We start from the raw sequence: 20,461 nt of genomic DNA on the forward strand, positions 1-20,461 counted from the left end.
TTAGAATTTTGGTTCTTGTTACATTTTCATCGCTTCAAAAAAATTTTTCACCTTTGGGAGCCAATGAAGGACATCGTTGTAGACGAAGTGTCATATTAGCTATGTAAAAAGAGATATCCAATCCACGTGACATATATCTCAAAGGATAAAGGACAGGTAGATTAAATAAGAGGTACACGACAGGTATTCTTCAAATGTCGTCGTTGTCACTATAGATGTCTGTCTGTCTGTCTGTCTGTCTGTCTTGTTGGCTGATATTTATTGGAATTACTTACTTTTTTTTGAATTGGTTTTATTTAAGTTCATTTTAAGTTCATTGGAAGTTCTATTTACAATTTTACTATATTTAAATTAAAGTATGAGAATATAATATCTAATTCTATATAAAAATTATACTTAGACTTAACTAAAGACTTCGTAGACTACTTTACTGTTGCTAGATATGAAGATTGCATGGTGCGGTGTGGTGGGGGGTAGAGGAGTGATCTAATTTGTATCTTCGTCATCTTCATCTTCGTGCAAGTGTTTATTTTTGAAGATTTCTTTGACGTTGTAATGTTTCTTCCTCATCTCCTCGAATTTCTTGTGCCTTGCTTCTTTATCGTCTTCCTCTAATTGTTCTGCTTGTTCAGAAACATTTTCTTCAAGTCTATCTTCATCCAACGTTGGTTTGGTGTCGTATTCTGCTTCTCCCAATGAAAAGTCGTCTAGGTCATCATTCTCATCATCAATCTTATAATACTCACCGTTTGGGTCCACTGCTCCTTGGTACGGTGTTTTTGGCTCATCAACATGAATATCTTTATATTGTAATTTGGCAATTTCATTATCTTCTAAGTTTTTCTGATTCCATTGTAACTTCTCTTCGTCATCTTGTACTTGTTGAACATCATGTTCATGCTTCAAAGTAAGCGTATCCTTTGGCAATATATGACTTTCACCTCCCTGTGATAGGGACATATGCATTTTACTGTCTAGTCCAGACGTTAATTTAGCATTCAATTGAGTATTCTTCAGGACTTGTTTCCTAAACTCAGCAACATCTTCGGTATCTTCCTTAGTAACCTGTTCCTTGGATAGAGGATTCTTCAATATACCACCAACCATTGCTATTCAATGTAAACTGATCTGATATAATATTCCTTTACTTTAGACAATTTAACAGACTTTTTTTATATCCCTCTTATCTAAAAGAATAGGGATGTTATAACAATTAATATATATGTATATATATATAAGCTCACTCACTGGCCTTGGGGGAGGGGACAATAAAACTCGTTTATACAAACTAATGCAATATCGAACTAACTATTCAATGTCGATACAGACCAACAGAATAAGTTCCAGTTATCTTATTCTTAAACCTTTAAAACCATTGTTATCCTTAATGGTTAACACTCTTTCAAATGTCTTACGGATTAGTTGGGTCGTTCGCTGTGGGCGTAGAAGACGTTTCCAATGACAACAGATGAGTGCCGGCAAGAGAAACTGGTTAATGATTGATGATTGAAGGTCGATAATTGATTGGGATCTTCATAATTAGTTTACTATATATTAATACAAGATAGATGGATATTATCCAGTTTTAGTTTTACAGTTAGAGTTCCAGTAGTGTTCTTATTGAGTAACGACAGTACGATAAAAGTGGGAAAAAACAGTCACGTGACCCACATTTGTTAGCCATGCAAGCTCAATAGTACGAATAAATACTGTCCATTGATAGAAAGAGATATAATTGGAATGAGACAAACAGCTATATATATAATCGATATTTATGTATATACTGACGAACTACAATTGATTGTGGAATAGGTGGGAGAGAGATAGAAGTAAATTTATCAGGCTAAGTTCTTACAACATACCTGTGAAATCAAAAATCAAAATAAAATAATAATGCAAAAGGGACAAAGATAGATAAATGAAAATAATATGGAATTAAAACATCGTTTTAGAATACAACAACGACCCTACATCGTGGAGATGCTATGTTGGGTGTTTATGTTTATGTTTATGTTTGTGTTTGTGTTTGTGTTTGTGTGAGTGAGTAAGTAAGTGATTTGGTGTATAGATGCCTGTCTCTTTTTTTTCTGTTAGTCTTAGTTTTAGTGAAATTTGGAATAACGATCATATTTCTCTCTTTAATAGATCTTTTTCTTTTCATCGACTGAGATCTCACCAGCACCTGTATTAGTGACTAGTAACAAACCACCGATAATGCTTAAATTTTGGTAAAATTCGTATTTCAAGAAGTCTCTCTTTGAGGCATCGTGAAACCAGTAGTTGTTGTAAATGACGTTGTAAAAAGTTAAAATCAAAACTAGTACCATTGAGGCAAACTTTGTCTTGTAACCGATGGCAAAACAAACAGTGAAAATGATGGTTAATAAAACGGTGAACCACGATTTGCTGAAAGTGAAACCAATGAACATCATGACAATTAAAATTCTACCAGCCAATAGCAAGTAACCTTTAGTCTTTTCATCTCTATTGTTCAATTCAGGTAACATTTGGAATGTAACCTTGTTCTTGACAATGGAATCACTAAATGTGATCAGTAAACCCCCAATAACACTGAAATTTCTCAAAATAAAAGAGGAACCTGTGAAAATACCATAAACCAAAGATTGTAGAACAATACAACCACACAACACACCGGTGGCATAAGTTGTATGCTTTCTTAATAGCAATAAAGTAGCACCACCTAACATAGATAAACTAACTACAATCAAAAACAATACTACAAAGAAGTAAGGTAAATTCTTCCATTTATGCAAATAGAACACTTGATCAGACCATTGAGTCAAAATTCTCAAAGCATCTTCATAAAATGTAGCAACGATAAAAAATCTTGCAATGCTAGGGATATAAGGACGGAACTTTTGAACGGTTGGATGATCCATTAAACGTTCAACTTTTTTCATCCACACATCTATCATTTGATCTACTGGCTGGAAACCTTTAGCAATACCAGATCCACCGATATTAGGAGATGGCATTCCAAATTGAGAACCATTAGGGTTCGAAGTTGGAAACCCGTTCAAATTGTTACCTTGACCTCTGTATGACATATTACAAATACTTTTCTTTTTATTTTTTCTTTACGATGCCTAAAAACTAATACAATTGATTGTAAAATCAAACCTTTTACACCAACTTTTTATTCTATTAACTTGATTCAATTCAATTTTTCAATTGTTACTATTATATTAACGTAATATTATAAATAGCTTTGAAAAAATTTACTCCCTAAGATAAGAAAAAGTTGAATCAAAAAAAAACTAAATGACGAAAAACAACTTGCAAAATCAAACTTGGTCAATCACCCAATTCCACTAATAAGCACAATCTTTGAATCACTTTTATAGTAATCAAATACTTAGATTAACTTTTATATATCTTAGCTAATAACTTCTAACTATTTGACATTTTTCAATATTTCAATATAATCAATCTTCTTGTTCGTTGAGTTATTAAAATTGTTCATTGTGTTCCAAAAAGGGAAACAAATTTAGTCTTTTGATATTTCATGTGGGTGTCCGGAAAGACACCGGTTGGTCGGACAGGGGAAAATTTTCTTGTTTTTTTATTTTTTTTTCAGTTCGACTCATTTTGTTTCTTCACTATGGCAGCCAGTTTATTATATAGAATAATGATAGTAATCAACGCCAGTTATAAGTGACAGACACGAAGTATAATTGAGACAGGCAGGATTAAGCAGGTTCAGCTGGGTAAGAAATGGGGCTCTTTTATATTTGGGAATATATATTATTTTATATTTGTAAAATTGGAATTGGGGTTGCTTTATCTATCTTTCTATTGGAAAATGCGTTAATTGTAGGTATTCTTAGGTGATAACTACGATTGGTTTCTCTAATTGTGCTGATCCAAGTTAGTAATATCTTCTGGTGATTAAGGGGAGGGAGATGACAAATTCGGTTTGTTGTTCCAAGTCCTTTTCAATGGGTTTACGTTCGAGTATGAATATTAATGCTTAGAATTAACTGTCAATTTGTTTTTTAAAATAATAATATTCTTTCGTTCATAGTTTAAAAAGACAATCGTCTACATACTTATGTATATTACTGTAAAATCTTATATATTACAAGTCACAAATTACAAATATCAGTCCCATTCCTAACTTCTAGAACCTCAATCTCCTACTTTAATACCGCAAGTAAGGCCTCCGAAGCAATACCTGTTGCTACAAAGATACCAAAATATTTCCCATATGACACAACATTGAATTGCTCAGGGACTGTCATTTCCAGATCTTCTAACGTAATGTTCAAACCATTGGTAATAAAATTCTTCACGTAATTAACATCTTCTAGTTCTTCTAAGGTCATTGCAGTCAACCTTGTATGTGCGGCTGTAGACATATGAAAATTTTTCCTTGTAGGTGGTGGATAGATCAATAGAGTTGGTAAATACTCAATTCGCAAATCTTCTTGGACCATTAGAACCTCATAAGGATCAATATCATAAAAAATCACATTGATATCTGGCTTGTTTTGAAGCAACGTTCTACTTATTTCTCTGGCTTGTTTACCAAACAGAATACATGAATCACATGCTTCTGCATAAGGTTGGTTGACAAGAACGACAGAATAGGTATCCCTGATACCTTCACTAACCCTCATGTAAGACCTCTTGTCTAATTTAACTATACCATCTGCATCTCTAGCCTCAATGAATTTGTCAGGGTTGGACAACAATCCAGCAGCCAAAAAATTACCATCAAACAATAAAATGTTCAGAAATAGAATGACATAAAATGAAGCCCTCATAATTAACCTGAATGATCTAGCGATCTTGATAGTTTAATCCAATCTAAATATATCAATGTTACTTATATTATGTTATCTTGCATACATGTATTGAAATGTCCTGACTTAAATATATTTTCAAAACCTTAAATGGTTTTCTTGACGCAACAACGATGCAGGTCGAGGACATGTAAAAAGAAATTTTAAAAGCTGGTAAATTTCCTTTTTGGAAATGACAGATGGTATAGAAAGAGGCAACCATTTTAATGGAACGTGAGTTCTAGAATTGAAATGTCATAATATTTAATTTAAATTTTTATTATACATGTATTTAAAGTTGATGATAACATACTGTTTGATTTAATTAAAAATAAAAAATTAAATCCTTTCTTTTTAAATCACCTTATATTAATAATTTTTTTAGTATTTCAGTAATGTTTTATTTCTTAACCAGTCTGATTAGCTAATATTATTATTAGTAGTATTAAATATTAAAATGCTTGAACGAATTGTAGTTAATACAAGAACTTTTCCTTTTCTGCACCAATCAGATGCGATAAACTAACAATGCAAAAATAAACAACAACAACAACAACAACAACAACAACAACAACAACAACAACAACAATACAAATGTTTAAAAAAGAAAATTAAAGAGAACAAAATATAGTAATTCAAATATTTTTAACAATTAAAATGGTGAAATAAAACAGAGAGAGTTAATATGAGATAATATTCAGGATTCTGTATATATTCAAATCATTGTCCGATGTATGTAGTATTAATTTTATTGCGTCTTGCCCTGATAATATGATCAAGTTTAAATTCGACAGCACATCTTGTTTTAATTAGTGGTAAGACGGGCCATGTATTTTGTTCACCACATTTCATCCAATAATTTATATTGTCCAGTTGCCCTTCAATTATTCTTGTTACCGATAAGTTCTTAATTCTAGGAACTATTGTAATTTCAATCGCAGATCTTGGCGTTTTATCATCAATAATCAACCTTTTAATCCATGGACAAAGTAACCCTAAGTTATCAAGAACTTCCATTCTATGTCTGAATTCCATTGTAATTATATTCTTTAATTTTCTTTCCAAATGATACTTAAATTTGAAAGCTAAAGGTTCCATTTCAGTATAGTCCAATTGGGGTAATATCATTGCGTTTGGCGTATCTGGATAATGCTTGTAATAATAGTATTTCGAGGTTTTAATTTCATGCTTTAAATCATTGACAACTAGTGGGGCCAAATAAGGTCTTGCCAATGAAACAATAAAGTTGTTAACGTTGAATAATTCAGTTAATCTGGTGTATGGATTATCGGAATCATTTCCCACTATAGCATTTTCTGGAGCTAAAAATGTGGTTGATTGCGTCTTCTCTTCAGATAAAAATGATATAATCTCATTGTTCAAATTTTTACATAACAGCTTAGTTTCATCGGATAATACTCCTGAACCTAAACTACAGTTGATAGCAGAACTGATAAGGACATTAGGTGTAGTGACATAGTTCAATAAATTTGGACATGACTTATCAGTAGGATGAATAACAATATTGAAAACTTTCCCTGTATTTTGGTAAGCTTCCTCAAATGTAGTATCTTTAACGACATATTTTATAACAAACTGTATGAATAAATAAACATCTTGTGAATAACCATGGTGGACTAAATTTTGAATCAAAGTACCAATGTTTAAATGCTGATCCACATTGCCGTATCCACAACTTCTTAATAATTCAATATCATATTTGATGATATTTAAAATCTGATCACCTTTTAATAATTGTGCTAATTCTTCGTTAGATAGGCAACCAAATAGACCTGCTACACATGCACCCATTGAACTACCACTAATGATATTTGGCATCAAATTCTGATATAATAAACATTTAATTACACCTAAATGGAAAAGACCAAATAATGAACCACCTTTTAAAATTAAGACAGTGGTTCCAAGAGACAGTTTACATCTTTGGAAATATGAAGTCGGGGTAGAACTTTCATCTAAAACCTCCAAGCCTTCTAAGATATTTTCTAAGTATTGTTCAATCAAAAGCTTCGTCCCCATTAAAGATTTTGAGAAAAGTCTTTTATCTACAATACCTGCAAAATTCCGTAACATGCAAGGACCTGTTGTTGAAAATTTCTCCTTGATAGACTCTACATCTTTTTTATTCAGATATTGTTGTAACAATGAGAATTGTTCCAATACAGAGTTAAAATCATATCTTCTAGAGAAAAAATTTCTTCTCCATAAATTTGCTCCTGTAATCTCATCGACTGTAGTTGCTTTAACGCACCATTCTTCATAAGTGTAGCAACTTTCCAATCCTTTCATAGCCTCATGATACAAAACTCTTGATTTAGGTCGAATATAATTCAAAAATTTGTAAAACCAAAATAACACAATATCTGTTATAACATTTATTATATCCCACGCCACAGGGGGGATATGATCCAGAAACGAATAAACAATAGATAAGATCCAACTTTGTATCATAATATACTATTTCTTCCCTCGTATCCTTATATTAATAATTCAAGTCCTGAGGCTACTGCTACTATGATTATTGTGATGATTTCTAGTTTTAACACTATTATAAGTTTTTGTTCCCTTAAAATAAATCTTGCAAATAATTCTTATAGCTCTCCTGCACCATAAATATATCCTTATTCCCTTTGGAAACTAAAATCCAAAGCCTTTTTTGTATTTATTTATAAATCTAGTTATCTGCTTATTTACCTACCTTTATTGTTTCACCAAAAACAGAAGCAAACAACAACACCTGTGTAAACAACGACTTGCAGACTTCAATAGACTACTCCAACCATCGAGATATACATTTCAACAAATATTAAAACTATTCAACTATTAAAGACCTACCAATTCATTCCGATTTATATCAGTTTGATGATAATGGTAATGGTGATGATGATGATGATTGATTCATTAAAATGAGACTCCCTTTTCCCCTCCGTTGCTCATTCCATATGCAAATTTTAACCAAAAAGTTCCAAAAGGAAAAAAAGATGTGCGAACAAAGCATCACGTGATGCACCGTAATTTATTCGTAGTAATGGAGATAAGCACAGTTTCCAGATGGATGAATTTGGTCGTTTACCTAAACAGGAAAAATCTATAAATTTGGACGAAATACGAGAGAGAATGTGTTAATCGGCGGCTATTGGTTGTTTAAATGGATTAGATTCATTATCGAGTGTTTGTTTGCTATTTTTAGAAGTAAGTAATATATATATAGACATATATGTTTAATCATATGTATTAAATGCTTGAAATATATTGAGTGTTCTATGAATGTCATGCCATATTCTGCTAAACAAGCAGAATAAATAAACAAATAAAAATTACATAATAAGGTAAATAGATAGATTGATAATCGTGTCTTCATTCCTTTTTACCCATGAAAATATATATGTTTGAATGTATGCGTATGTATAACAGGAAGGGAACATATGCTATTGCACAGCTCTTTAATCAATTATGGAATATATTATGGAAAAATCTTGATATGGTTTTCTTCTTTGGTTTACTTTCACCATTCGATGAATCTTCTTCTGAATCTTCTTCTAAATTGTCAATCTTACTATTTTCGAGATCTGAACTATCGCTCTCTTTTGGAATATCTGTCTGTTCAAATGCTACAGTGTCTGTCAATGCTCTGTTTCTTAAGAAAAATGATGACAATAGCAAAGGAATAATCAAACACAATGCAACAATCATTAATAATCTTTGAATGTACCTATAAGCAACTACTAAAGCCTGTCTTTCAGGAGAATCCCATTTATGTGTTCTAATAAACTTGATTGGTGATTCATATGCTATTTTGGCAAGTGTACTATTTTGAATAACCATATCTATCTGAGCTGGAAGAATATTAGTCCACATTGCACCTGCTGTGGCAGATCCAAATGCCATACCTATGTCACCGGCTGCCAGATACAACGAAGTGGCAATGGCTAATCTATCATGCGTCTTTGCTGAGGCTTGAGTAGACACTCTTACTGGAAACTTGATAAACCCGTTACCAAAACCATGAACGCAGACCGCAGCTATAATTCCAGCATGTGATTCTGCACCACCACGATAATGTTCAAATAATCCATAGGCTATGTACCACATTGCTATACCAAAAATAATGAATTCTTTAGTTCTCCTAACTTTAACAACAACGAAACCCAAAAAGAACGCAGTAAGTACAGAAACAAATGTGAACAATGAGGTTATTCTGGTGGCTGATTTAGTACTCTCATTAACTGCAACCACTAGAACTGTATACAAATAAGTACTCCCAATGTCATAAACAAATTCTAAGAAAAGTGATACACCGATACCGCCATAAATACCTCTATCTTTGATCAAATCTAAAGGTGTAATTGGATTTGATGCAAACTTTAGTTCCCATGTTAAAAATAGAGGTAATGCCAAAGCCCAACCTAACACTTCTGGTACAATAAACTTTGCAGAACCCCATCCTTCATGCAAACCTTTTGCTAAAGTTAGTGGTACTAAGATTAACGCAAAAAATGCCACTAACAAAATTAAACCAAGCATATCTAGCTTCCAAAAGAATATATCATACAAATGTCTTGCCCAAGAAATAGATCTGGGTTTAGAAATAGTCAACTTAACGTCCTCTTTATTTTTGATCGCTAGATATTTCATATGAGCTAAACAGCAGAGTAGCGGTATACTAGCCAATGGGAAGATAAATGCCCACATACCAAAACCCCATTGCCATCTATTTCCAACATCTTCTGTAATATTACCACCAACCCAAGTATTGATGATATTTGGTAAAAATAATACCGTCGAGCTTACTAATCTCCATTTTAAAGTAGAATAATCTGAAACTAAAACTTGCGTCACTAACACTGAGCCAGCATAGCCTAATGCATATATACAGGAACCTGCTGCATACTTAGAGATATCAGTGGCTTGTGACTCTATCAATGTTCCAATAAAGTAAAATAGAATAGATAGTATCAAAATAGGCGTTCTTCCAAAGATATCTGATGCTCTCGCATACCATATTTGACCTGCTGCTGAGATCACTTGATTGATACATTGGACAGTTGCTAACAACGAATGCTTTGAATAAGAAGAAGTTGCTAGTGTTTGATATGTTCCTCTGACATCTTTATGAAGGTTATAAGCATATGCAAGTAGAAATAAAGAAAAATATAGAATAGTGACTCTTAATGGAGTAGAGTAATATTTCACATATATTCGAGCATTGTGAGCTGCAATATTAGTTACAATATTCTCCGAGTCGGTATGAACGGAGATTGACTCAATTTTGGCATCCTCATCAAAGGTTTTAGTTTTCAGGTTTTCTTGGTATTTGATATCTGACATTTTCTAAATGTGAATATGAAATACCTTCAAATATCGATTGTATCCCATACAATCTATAGTTTGTACTGACTGGCAATTCGAACAATTAGCACAGACAACTTTCTTTGTTATTTCATATAAAATCAACAGAAGAAACACAGTCAAGGCTAACCATCTGTTTAATAAATCATAGAATACATAATCATTTATATATGTCTTTCATTTCATGCTATCTCAAGATACTATCAACAAGATTTCTAACTGTTATAACAACCAACAATGGTTGAAATGATTCAATGAAAGTCGAAAACTTCACCGATGTCGAAACAAGGTGCATTTAATCGAAAGGTATAGGCAAACTATTGCTTTTTAATATCAAGTTGGGTGCAATACCAATCTTAATCTTGTTAGCATCTGTATATATCGATCCTACTAACTACAATATACAACGAAAAGATAAAAAAAAAAAGCAGAAGCAAAAAGTATAGATTGGGTTCTAGTAGCACAACTAAGACTCCACCTATAATGTTAAACAACTCCTAAAACATCTGGTATTCTACTTAATTGTCGTAAGAATAAAATCAGAAATTGTTCAAGAATACTAAGATGCCTTCTGAGTAAGACAGCTCCTTCGAGTAATTTGATTTGATGTTTCCTTGAGATCTTGAAAAATATGAGGAGAGACAAAAAAAGCAAAGTAAAGCAAATAATCTACATAATTCACTTACAACATTAACTGTACTTACAACCCAGTACTTAAAAACTTCAAGTGTAGGTCTGGTTACTCCTTCTTTATTCCTATGTCGAAGTCATATTTTATATCTAGTTGCGGCTTTAAATATTGCTTTTTCGAATTTTCTGAATATTTACAGGTAAGTAAGGAATGAGGAATATCATGAACTTTTCGAAGGAATATTTTTATTAAATTTGTCAAGTAGAGCTGATTGTGAGGTTATATCACTGCCCCTTTCAAATTGTGCAGTGTTTAGAAACTATTTTGACTAGGTTTTCCAACAAAATGTATGGTACTGAATACTATATATTCATGAACTTGTGTTTCTCTTTGGATCAAGTATCTTGACAATTTATGTAATGGTGATTATGTTTGTATAATGATCATTGGTATATATTGTCCTTTATTCCACCTCTTTTATGGAGAAACATAGTCACTAAAATATCAGTTTTACTAACTTGATGTGTTTATTCACCCTAGGTGGTAAAGTCCTTGAGCAAGACTATTAAACACTCCTTACATGCTATAAGTATGCTGAAAGTGGTGAAACAACAGTATATTTGTCCAAAATATACAGATGTACCAATTTAAGAGTGAAAAATCCACTTTTAATTGGCTTTTAAGCAAGGGAATAGTTTTTAGTAGATCTAGCTTGTTTAGTTTATGTAGTCTATTAAGATGTTATTAGTATTGGAAGAGAAACGATTCTTGGGGTTCCTGATTATGTTGTCTTGCGTATTAATTGTTGAAGTCAAGAGTTCAACTCATAACTCGAAAGAAGCTGATTTATTTAAAGATTTCCTTTCAAAATTGTACCTGTTTAAATTACATAATTTCATCATTTAATTTTTTTCTAATGTCAAATATTAGTAAGAGATTTCCCTTTTATGTCATCTTATCTTTAGCTCCTTCAAGTCATATCAGGTGCTACTAATTTTGATTGTGGCCATTAAAATATTATAAGCAAGAACATTTCTATATGTTTAAACTAGTTGTGACAAGGTCCAATCTTCTAGAGTTCTGTATATTTTATAAAGGCAAAAGCACCTCCTACCGGAAGTTTGGAAGAAACAAAATAAAAATTATAACGGGTCAATGTACTTCTATTGATAAGAATAATACACAAGATCATTAGTCGGATTACAATATTGCACCTCTTGACTAAATTATTGTGTTTCTATTTCTATAATCACTAATGAACATTACATAGGACATGCTATTTGACTGTAGGCATTGGTCAGCAATTAAAACAAGTGGTTCAGATAGACCTAGGTAAAAATAAGTAACTAAAGTAAATGAATTCGACGTATATGTACCTAAAGAACCAAATTTAATGCTTAAAGATTTTCTTAGTATTTAATATTACAGGATATAAAATATACATATATATGAATTTATTGTCCTGGTTTAACGTTCTAACGTAATATACAAGATAGTCTAGAAAAATTCTAAATAGAAAAAGGAACACAAATTTTCAAAGAACCCATAGAATAAAAATTCCTTAACTTCCAAATACCATTTTCTGACATAAAATGATGAAGCATGATTTGCTGAAACGTTTAATGGGTTAAGTTTCATGTTTAGGAAGGGCTAAAAAATTGAATTCTAATATAAATAGTAGTATATTATAACCATTACATTAGAAATAGTCCTTAATCATGTCTTCTACCATATTGAAAAGCTTTAAATCAGTTCCATTAGTCAATCCCACTTTCAGATCATTTCTAGGATCCTGGACTTCACCAAATGGTACAACATAGGCACCTTGATCTTTGGTAGTCAAATCAGGAGACAGAGCAGCATATAATTCCGAATAAGCACCATAAATAACATCCCAGCATACTGACATAATAACGAATTTTGAAATCGTACCAAAGTCTCTTGATAATTCAGACTTTAGATTACCTGGGTAACATGAGACAGACACACAACCAATTTCATCTGCAATTTTTTGATTTTTAGTATACCAAGCCTTAGCCTGCAAAATATTTGCAGCTTTCGATTGACCATATAATGTCCAATATGCTGGCCTCTTGTCTAGAGGTTCATTAATAAAACCAGGATTTTCCCAATTTATACCGTATTGTGGGAAACCAACTAAATGAGCAACTGAACTAACCCAAACAATTCTTTTGAAATCTGAATCTTTTTTCAAAAACAATGGATCCAAGAAATGTTGCAACAGCTGAGGTCCCATAACATTAGTAGAAAACATTGCTTCAATACCTTGCTTAGAAACACCATCATTAAAGCTGGACATCAACCCTGCGTTATGAATAATAATATTCAAGGGTTTGTCACCTAATGTTTGTTTAACCTTTTCAGCAGCAGATTTAATACTTGTCATATCTAATAAGTCACAACCACCTACTACTGATATAGAACCACTAGATTCCTTGATTTCTTCAAGAACTTTTTCACGAGCTTCGATACCTTTAGATTCAGTTCTTACAACGGCAATTACATTACAATTCTTGGAATACAAAAGTTTCATGACAAAATAACCAATACCAGTGTTACATCCTGTAACGATTGCAGTCTTACCAGTTAAATCTGGATATTCTTCAGGTAGAAAAGTTGGTTTGTTTGGTCTAAAACCATAATACATGTCATACAAGGTTTTAATCTTGCTAAAAGAGGGAGCTGGTTCTGTCATTGTTAATAAATTTGGATTACTATCGTGTATCTAATTGGAGACAACACAATATAACAAAAAGGTATCTTGATCTTGTGAATACAAAGTTCTGATATACCAGCCTTTCAGCAATTTTTAAAGGAACTTTTCGAAATAACAAATATCCAGGGGTCTTTCCTTATATAGGTGGCATAATTTTTCAAAGATTCGAATGTCCCTTCAAAATTTCAGCTGGGATAAAAAGGAAAGTGTCGAGATGAGATTACGAATTCCACAGTCATTGCTCAGAGACTCAAGTTAATTGGAAAACTTTATCATATCCGATTAATATTTTATCAATACCTATATATAATATATGCGTATATTTCTTGTCACTGTCTTTTGGTTTTATTTATGAGATAAAGTAATATGGGAATAAAATTGCTTACATTTAGTCTTTAAAGGCAGATACAAGGAGTACCCAGTTCTTCTAGAAGGAAAAACCAAAACCTCTTTCCCAATGAATGCTTCTATAACATAGCTAAGATATATGAATATTGTTCTTGTCTGATTTGAATGAAATCGATATTCATCTGATGTTTCTTTGATAGTATTTTCGAAATGGAAACAAGGCTTAAGTAACTTTAAAAATTTCACAGGCATAAGCTTTTCGAAAGACAAAAGCCAGTTGAATCCAATGGGAAATACGAATCTTCAACTTAGAAGAGTTGAAATTAAGAGATATACATTAAGGTATGTACAGTACTGATATTTCATTCATTTCAAGAAACTCTAAAAATTATTTTATGTATTTTCTTGAGTTATTGCTACTATAACTGAAATGAACCTTGAATCAAGCTGCAATATACTATTACATTAAATAACATTTTGGAATGAAGTTTAGCCAGTATTTTGAATTTTAAATATGGTTATAAGAAATTCATGTAAAATTTGAGATTTTAAATAGATACTATTTTTACCTCGAAATTTGTTTATCAAACGTATTAGTATTATTGTTAATTGGAGTTATTGACCCATTCACATATATATTCATTCAATCATTCATTAAGAAAACTTTATTATGTATCTCGTATGATTTTAAAGCGGAGGTGCCACTTAAGTAATCGATACAATAATAATAACAATAAGAATGATCGATCTGCCACCAATATATTCTAACTTACCTCCATAATCGCACCGCACACATACAAAATATAAGCTTTATTTAACCCTCTTGAGAATAAAAAGCATTGAAGTTTATGAAAAGAAGTCAGCTAAAAGATAAACAGCGTTATTATCCTTCAAACTTATTATACTAAAGAGGCAGCTATTTTTAGTATAAAATCATTTTTGATTTAAGTAAAAGATCATCTCTATGATTTCGTTGCCAATTCATCATAATAATTGTAAGAATCACACGGGATAGCTATCAATGACGTAGATTTTTACCAACAGATGATTAAAAAACGGTTCTATAATTTCACCGTTGTAGCAATACGTCATATTTATATAATCGAAAAACTGTAATAGAATCAACTACTTACAATTCACTTGTTCCTTATTGATTTCGACCAGTGAAGTGAAAAATTTTTCATTATTGTAACTGAAGTTTGTTTAGGGAACTCATGCAGTCAGTTTATGTTATCCCATAGTTACTTTTAAGCTTTTGCTTGGAAGATATTAGAATCAGGTCTTGAGGTTTAGATAAATTCGACATGTAACGACAATTTGTACAGGTTTTTTATAATTGATTGATGAATGAGGGGGTCATATTTTGATTCTAGGGGGGTTAATTTGTATTGAATTCTGTATCAATGGCTGTTGGTAAATTATTTTAATTGTAGGTTAGGTTACTAAATATGGTGATTTGATTGAAATTTCCGGTAAATGTTTCTCGTACCATTTAAGTTTCGAGGATATTTGTTAGATATCGATGATATGAGATTTTAATTTATATATATATGATAATATATTTCATTTTTGAATCTTTTATTTCACTAATCTATCTTTCCAAAAATTTTGAATTTTAGTCTTTTCTAGACTCAATAAGAATCGATCAAGTGTGTATATAAGTTAATACTGCAAATTTTGAGTTCATCTCTTTTTTGACATTAATAAAGAATTCTGAAACAAATTTTGCATTTAGTTTTACTATATATATACTGATAAATCTTTAACTTATTATGCTTTGCATGAAATTTTTATCAATATTATGTGTTTTATTTAATTTAGCTCTCAGTTTCAAATTAGAAGCTGATTTAGTTGTCAGAGAAGACAACAGTGATATTGTTTCCAATAATGGAACCAAATATAAAGGTATCAACCTTGGTGGTTGGCTTGTTACTGAACCTTATATTAGCCCATCATTGTACAAAGATGCTATTGATCTTGCAAAGAAGAAAGGGTCAAATATCAATGTCACTAACGAATATACTCTATGTGAAGCATTAGGATACGATGATGCCAAAAAATTGTTAGATAAACATTTTAAGACTTGGATTACTGAAGAAGATTTCAAGAAAATTAGTGAAGAGGGTTTTAACTATGTTAAGATTCCAATTGGTTATTGGGCTTGGAAGGTAGACAATACCACTAATTTGTATCCTGGAAATTATACTTTCAATGATCCATACGTGAACAGCATTCAAAGAGATTGTTTGGATAATGCTTTAGAGTGGGCTTTGAAATATGATTTAAAAGTTTTAGTTGATCTGTATGCAGTTCAAAATTCTACAAACTACTTTTATGATATCTCTGATTTATTAACTGCTTTTTGGACAAAAGAAAATTCCACTGAGGTTACTTCTCAAATTCTAAATGATTATTTTGAATATATGTTGAATTTGAAAAATTCATCCTCTCTTTCCGGTATAGAGGTAACATTTGCACCAATAACTGTTACTCAAGTGTCTGATGACCGTCTTGTCAACTTTTATGTCGACCTTTTTACATCTTACCAGACAATAAAGGATGGTATCAAGGAACCTAACCCAAATGTAACTTTCAGAATTCAACCAGGTTTTGGTATAGTCGACTTAACTTCTCAAGATTTAGATCAACAATTACATAACAGCTCTAGTCCATATTATAAGGGCGAAGGATATATTTCTGATTCACGTTTAGTTGAAGCAGATGAGGCTGTATTCAGAGGTTTCAACGCACAATTTTATGCCAATGGCCTAAACAAATCCATTGAAAATATTGAGACAATTGCAAGAGGTTTATCAAAAGATTCGAACTTCCCTATAAACTACATCGGTGGATGGAGTGGTGCTATATCTGATTGTGCGACATGGTTAAACGGTATTAATACTGGGGCATTGTATGATCAGACAATCTATAGGAACCCCACTGATCTTGATGCTGAATCAACCTATGGTTTCCGTGCTAAGACCTGTGTTTCTCAAAACTCCATTGATAAGTGGCCTGAAGAATATAAAATTCAAGTCAGAAAGTTCATTGAAGCACAATTATCAAATTATTATACAAATACAAAAGGTTGGTTTTTCTGGAATTGGAAAACAGAAAGTGCAGCTGAATGGGATTATCAAAAATTAAGAAAGTATGATTTGTTTCCTCATCCATTTGATAATTTTACTTATTATAATAGAAATGGCGATTTAAAATTGTCTATTACTGATGAAGAAAATTCGTCTTCTGCTCTTTCTTCATCTCTATCAATGAATAGCAGCGATTCAAGTTCTTCTAGTATCCTTAGTTCCACAACAACTGTAGATAGCGCCAATTCTTCTGTTCAAACTCAAGAATATAACAGCACCACTCTTACCCAAGAGAATAGCTCAACTACTTTTATTCAGAGCACTGACGATTTCACTACTAGTATGATCTCCATTATAAGCACAACCTCTGGTAGTTCCAATTCAAGGGCTACTACTGAAAGTGTTAGCTCTACAACGTCAACATTAACTGGTGGTTCTAGAGTTTCAACTCAAACTAGCAATTCTACTACATCCACTCAAGCTATCAATAATGTAGATTCCAACAGAAATGGTTCCTCTTCTATTAAAGATCATGCAATTTTGAACTCCATTTTGCACTTGAGCTTAATCTTGACTTTCAGTATAATTTTCTTATCCTCTTTCTTTTAGAGATTTATTTTATTTGTAATTTTAAGTAATGTCTTTCATTTTCATAATCATTAATATATATATCCATTATAATATTTAGATAGTATTACTAGTATTTATTATATATGAGATTATTTGATTTTATGCTGATAGACCACTTTGCTTATGGATTATTACTCCACTAGTGAATATGCAATTTAGTCTACAAAAGTCTCTAAATTAAAATAGGCAACTAATCGTTATGATTATCATAATTCTATTGCCTGTAATCGATACTGGTAAATATTTATAAGTATTTGTGGCCTTAGAAAATATTAATAAGATCAATTATATAAATCACAGTACTTTTTCGATCAGTTCTGTCATTAATTTTAGATTATATATCTTTATTAATTCTACTAGAAAGGGTATGACACCCAAGACAAGTATTTTATAAACTTGCTATATATATTTAATGATGAGGAATTTGATATATTAATTTATTCCTGTCTATCAAAACTCAAATGTTTATCTCTTCTACGATTTTAATATTCCCTAATTAAATATCTGCATTGGTTTAAACCCATATTACATTTCCAATAGATTTCATTCTATTCCGACTTCACCATTAAATTGGCATCATCCATCTATACATTTCGAATTTGTTGGTCTGTTTCATTGATATGCATCTTTTTCGACTATTAAGCATTACGTCATTTCTTTTACTCTCTCCCATGGCAACCCGCGATAAAGTTTAAATTATAATAAAATGGCAACCAAAATGTGTTCAATAAGGAAGCATCTTATAAGAAGTTTTATGTTTAATTTATTGAGAAAAGATACCTACCATTGGATTACCAAATCTTAAAGGATAAAATATATATTGTAGAATAGCATGATAGAAGAAAAAAGTGAATTAAATGAAGCAAACATGAAGAAACAGCCTGAAGATACTTTCCAAGAACCAGATCTCGAAAATAATATGGTTCCTATGAATGATAAAGAAACAGCTAATTCGATGAAAATTCTCGAGAAAGAAGCCTCATTTCTATTTAAATGCTCCGCAATTTCTGTTGGTTTTTCGTGGGCCATTGCACTAGATTTTATTTTCGATGAGTATCTTCATTCAGCTAAAGTTCAATATGCATTTGGAAACGGTGTTCAACTAGCTCTGATAGCAGCTTTTTCCATAGTTATCAACATTATAACCATAGCAAGTTTGATTAGATTAATTGAAAAAGATGGTAAATTTAAATTGCCTAAGTTATTAAAAGTATTAAGTAATATAGATGCGTCTGTAGTCAATTGGACATGTGGTGTTTTCGCAACATTATTATATATTATTCTCAGTGCTTTCGAGCAAATTAAAGGTCGTGTCAATCTATATCAGTTCATAGTTGCAAGTATATTGTACCATCTAGGGATTTCTGAACAATTTATAAACAACAAGTTATTTTTTGATGTACCCGAAAACGTTACTAAGTATGTCTAATACATCCAAGGTTATAATAATAAAGAAATATTATTTTATTCTAATTACATTTAATCACTATTGAAAATTAGCGGCTCCTTTTCTTTTAATATGTATTAGTATATATTACAAGTTGAAATCCGTGTTTTATTGTAATTATCTATGGATCAAAGGTGAGTGATTTTAACAGTTCATATCAAATTGCCCATTTGATCTCTATAAAAAGAGTAATAGATTCGCTAAAAAATATAGGTATTTAATAGTTGATTCAAGCTAAATTAGATAATTTAGATAAGTACTACTATTATAAATAGATATTGTAAATCATAATGATAGTATAATCCTGATATAATAATCATTTTTCTATGTAACTGGAAAAATTAAACGATTCCTACAGGATCTCAATATTTTGTTTTTTATTTCCTTGACTGGCACAGGATATAGAAATATTCAGAAAGAATCTTTCTAGTTCACATCTCGAATAGAACTCGATTATTTAGTGCAAGGTTGTGAACTATTATATATAATAAGTATCTAATGTCCTCAAAATTCTATCCTATTATATACTTATCTTATTAATTTTATTAGTTGTTTATTAAAGGCTTAATATACAATAGAGTATTTCAGTGATGGATAATGCATTACGTGGGATTATATCTTCTTTTATGTTATTAGCATCTTATAAGTAGATTGGGTAGGTAGAAACATGGAAATTTTTCTTGTCTAACAGGTCAATAAATCGGATGATTAATAACCAAACTCTATAAACCAGCACTATTGTATCTCTATTGTGGCTGGGGTTTATAGAGCAGTTCTTTTAATGACTAGAACTAATCTACCCTTGACAGATGTGACCAATGACACACGTAACCTAAAGTGCTACAGCTCTTTTCTTCGCATTTCTATAGATTTTGTTAATATTCTGAAGTCACAACATATGTCCTGAAAATGTTGCAAAAAGAAGTGGTGAAACAAGATCCTTAAATGAAGTTGTTGCTAGGAAACTCTTTTTAAAGTTAGTGCTATTGTTAATTGATTTAACATTAGCCTGAGAAAGTATTTGATCTTGAGTCCCTAGATATTTCAATTTAAATTATGCAAGATTCAAAGATTGAACCAGAGAATTTCAAAGCAATAACAGAGGTTAAAACCAAAGCCGTTACAGACCTACCTATCTCATGTAATAAAATTAAAGTTGTAGCTAATTTATTCATAATGGCCTTCAATTGTATCACCTTTTTTTGTAGGTAATGAACAAAATAGATATCTCTCTCCAGATTTAATAATTCTTCTTATTTTAAAATCAGCGATGAGATATACAGGTCGGGTGTCCATTGATTTATTAGCGATCGCTAATTAAATGAATTAGATACAATTACATTTCAGTATGTAAGTTATCACTAATTTTTATTCGTATTGAACCAAATACTAAAAAACGAAAGT

At 31.4% G+C, this 20,461-nt stretch overlaps 8 protein-coding genes across 8 annotated transcripts; 2 read left to right on the forward strand and 6 right to left on the reverse strand.

Moving 5' to 3' along the window:
- Nucleotides 1–486: 486 nt before the first annotated feature.
- Nucleotides 487–1,107, reverse strand: GLC8 (PP1-complex regulatory subunit GLC8; the record flags this gene model as incomplete). The annotated part of the gene is made up of 1 exon (XM_001644321.1): nt 487–1,107. The coding sequence occupies one exon, from the start codon at nt 1,105–1,107 to the stop codon at nt 487–489; it is 621 nt and encodes a 206-aa protein (XP_001644371.1).
- A 1,031-nt stretch (nt 1,108–2,138) lies between these two features.
- ERV29 lies at nt 2,139–3,068 on the reverse strand (the record flags this gene model as incomplete). The annotated part of the gene is made up of 1 exon (XM_001644322.1): nt 2,139–3,068. One exon carries the CDS (start codon nt 3,066–3,068, stop codon nt 2,139–2,141), a length of 930 nt encoding a protein of 309 aa, XP_001644372.1.
- A 1,089-nt stretch (nt 3,069–4,157) lies between these two features.
- Nucleotides 4,158–4,787, reverse strand: Kpol_513p31 (uncharacterized protein; the record flags this gene model as incomplete). Its single annotated transcript, XM_001644323.1, has 1 exon — nt 4,158–4,787. One exon carries the CDS (start codon nt 4,785–4,787, stop codon nt 4,158–4,160), a length of 630 nt encoding a protein of 209 aa, XP_001644373.1.
- A 738-nt stretch (nt 4,788–5,525) lies between these two features.
- Nucleotides 5,526–7,277, reverse strand: TGL3 (bifunctional triglyceride lipase/lysophosphatidylethanolamine acyltransferase; the record flags this gene model as incomplete). The annotated part of the gene is made up of 1 exon (XM_001644324.1): nt 5,526–7,277. One exon carries the CDS (start codon nt 7,275–7,277, stop codon nt 5,526–5,528), a length of 1,752 nt encoding a protein of 583 aa, XP_001644374.1.
- A 996-nt stretch (nt 7,278–8,273) lies between these two features.
- On the reverse strand, nt 8,274–10,154 carry Kpol_513p33 (uncharacterized protein; the record flags this gene model as incomplete). The annotated part of the gene is made up of 1 exon (XM_001644325.1): nt 8,274–10,154. The coding sequence occupies one exon, from the start codon at nt 10,152–10,154 to the stop codon at nt 8,274–8,276; it is 1,881 nt and encodes a 626-aa protein (XP_001644375.1).
- Nucleotides 10,155–12,505: 2,351 nt separating this feature from the next.
- Nucleotides 12,506–13,522, reverse strand: Kpol_513p34 (uncharacterized protein; the record flags this gene model as incomplete). Its single annotated transcript, XM_001644326.1, has 1 exon — nt 12,506–13,522. The coding sequence occupies one exon, from the start codon at nt 13,520–13,522 to the stop codon at nt 12,506–12,508; it is 1,017 nt and encodes a 338-aa protein (XP_001644376.1).
- Nucleotides 13,523–15,663: 2,141 nt separating this feature from the next.
- Kpol_513p35 (exoglucanase repeat family protein) lies at nt 15,664–17,589 on the forward strand (the record flags this gene model as incomplete). Its single annotated transcript, XM_001644327.1, has 1 exon — nt 15,664–17,589. One exon carries the CDS (start codon nt 15,664–15,666, stop codon nt 17,587–17,589), a length of 1,926 nt encoding a protein of 641 aa, XP_001644377.1.
- An 853-nt stretch (nt 17,590–18,442) lies between these two features.
- On the forward strand, nt 18,443–19,039 carry Kpol_513p36 (uncharacterized protein; the record flags this gene model as incomplete). The annotated part of the gene is made up of 1 exon (XM_001644328.1): nt 18,443–19,039. The coding sequence occupies one exon, from the start codon at nt 18,443–18,445 to the stop codon at nt 19,037–19,039; it is 597 nt and encodes a 198-aa protein (XP_001644378.1).
- Nucleotides 19,040–20,461: the final 1,422 nt, after the last annotated feature.

The sequence above is a fragment of the Vanderwaltozyma polyspora genome, genomic scaffold, assembly GCF_000150035.1.
Source record: "Vanderwaltozyma polyspora DSM 70294 KpolScaffold513 genomic scaffold, whole genome shotgun sequence".
Classification (NCBI taxonomy): domain Eukaryota; kingdom Fungi; phylum Ascomycota; class Saccharomycetes; order Saccharomycetales; family Saccharomycetaceae; genus Vanderwaltozyma; species Vanderwaltozyma polyspora.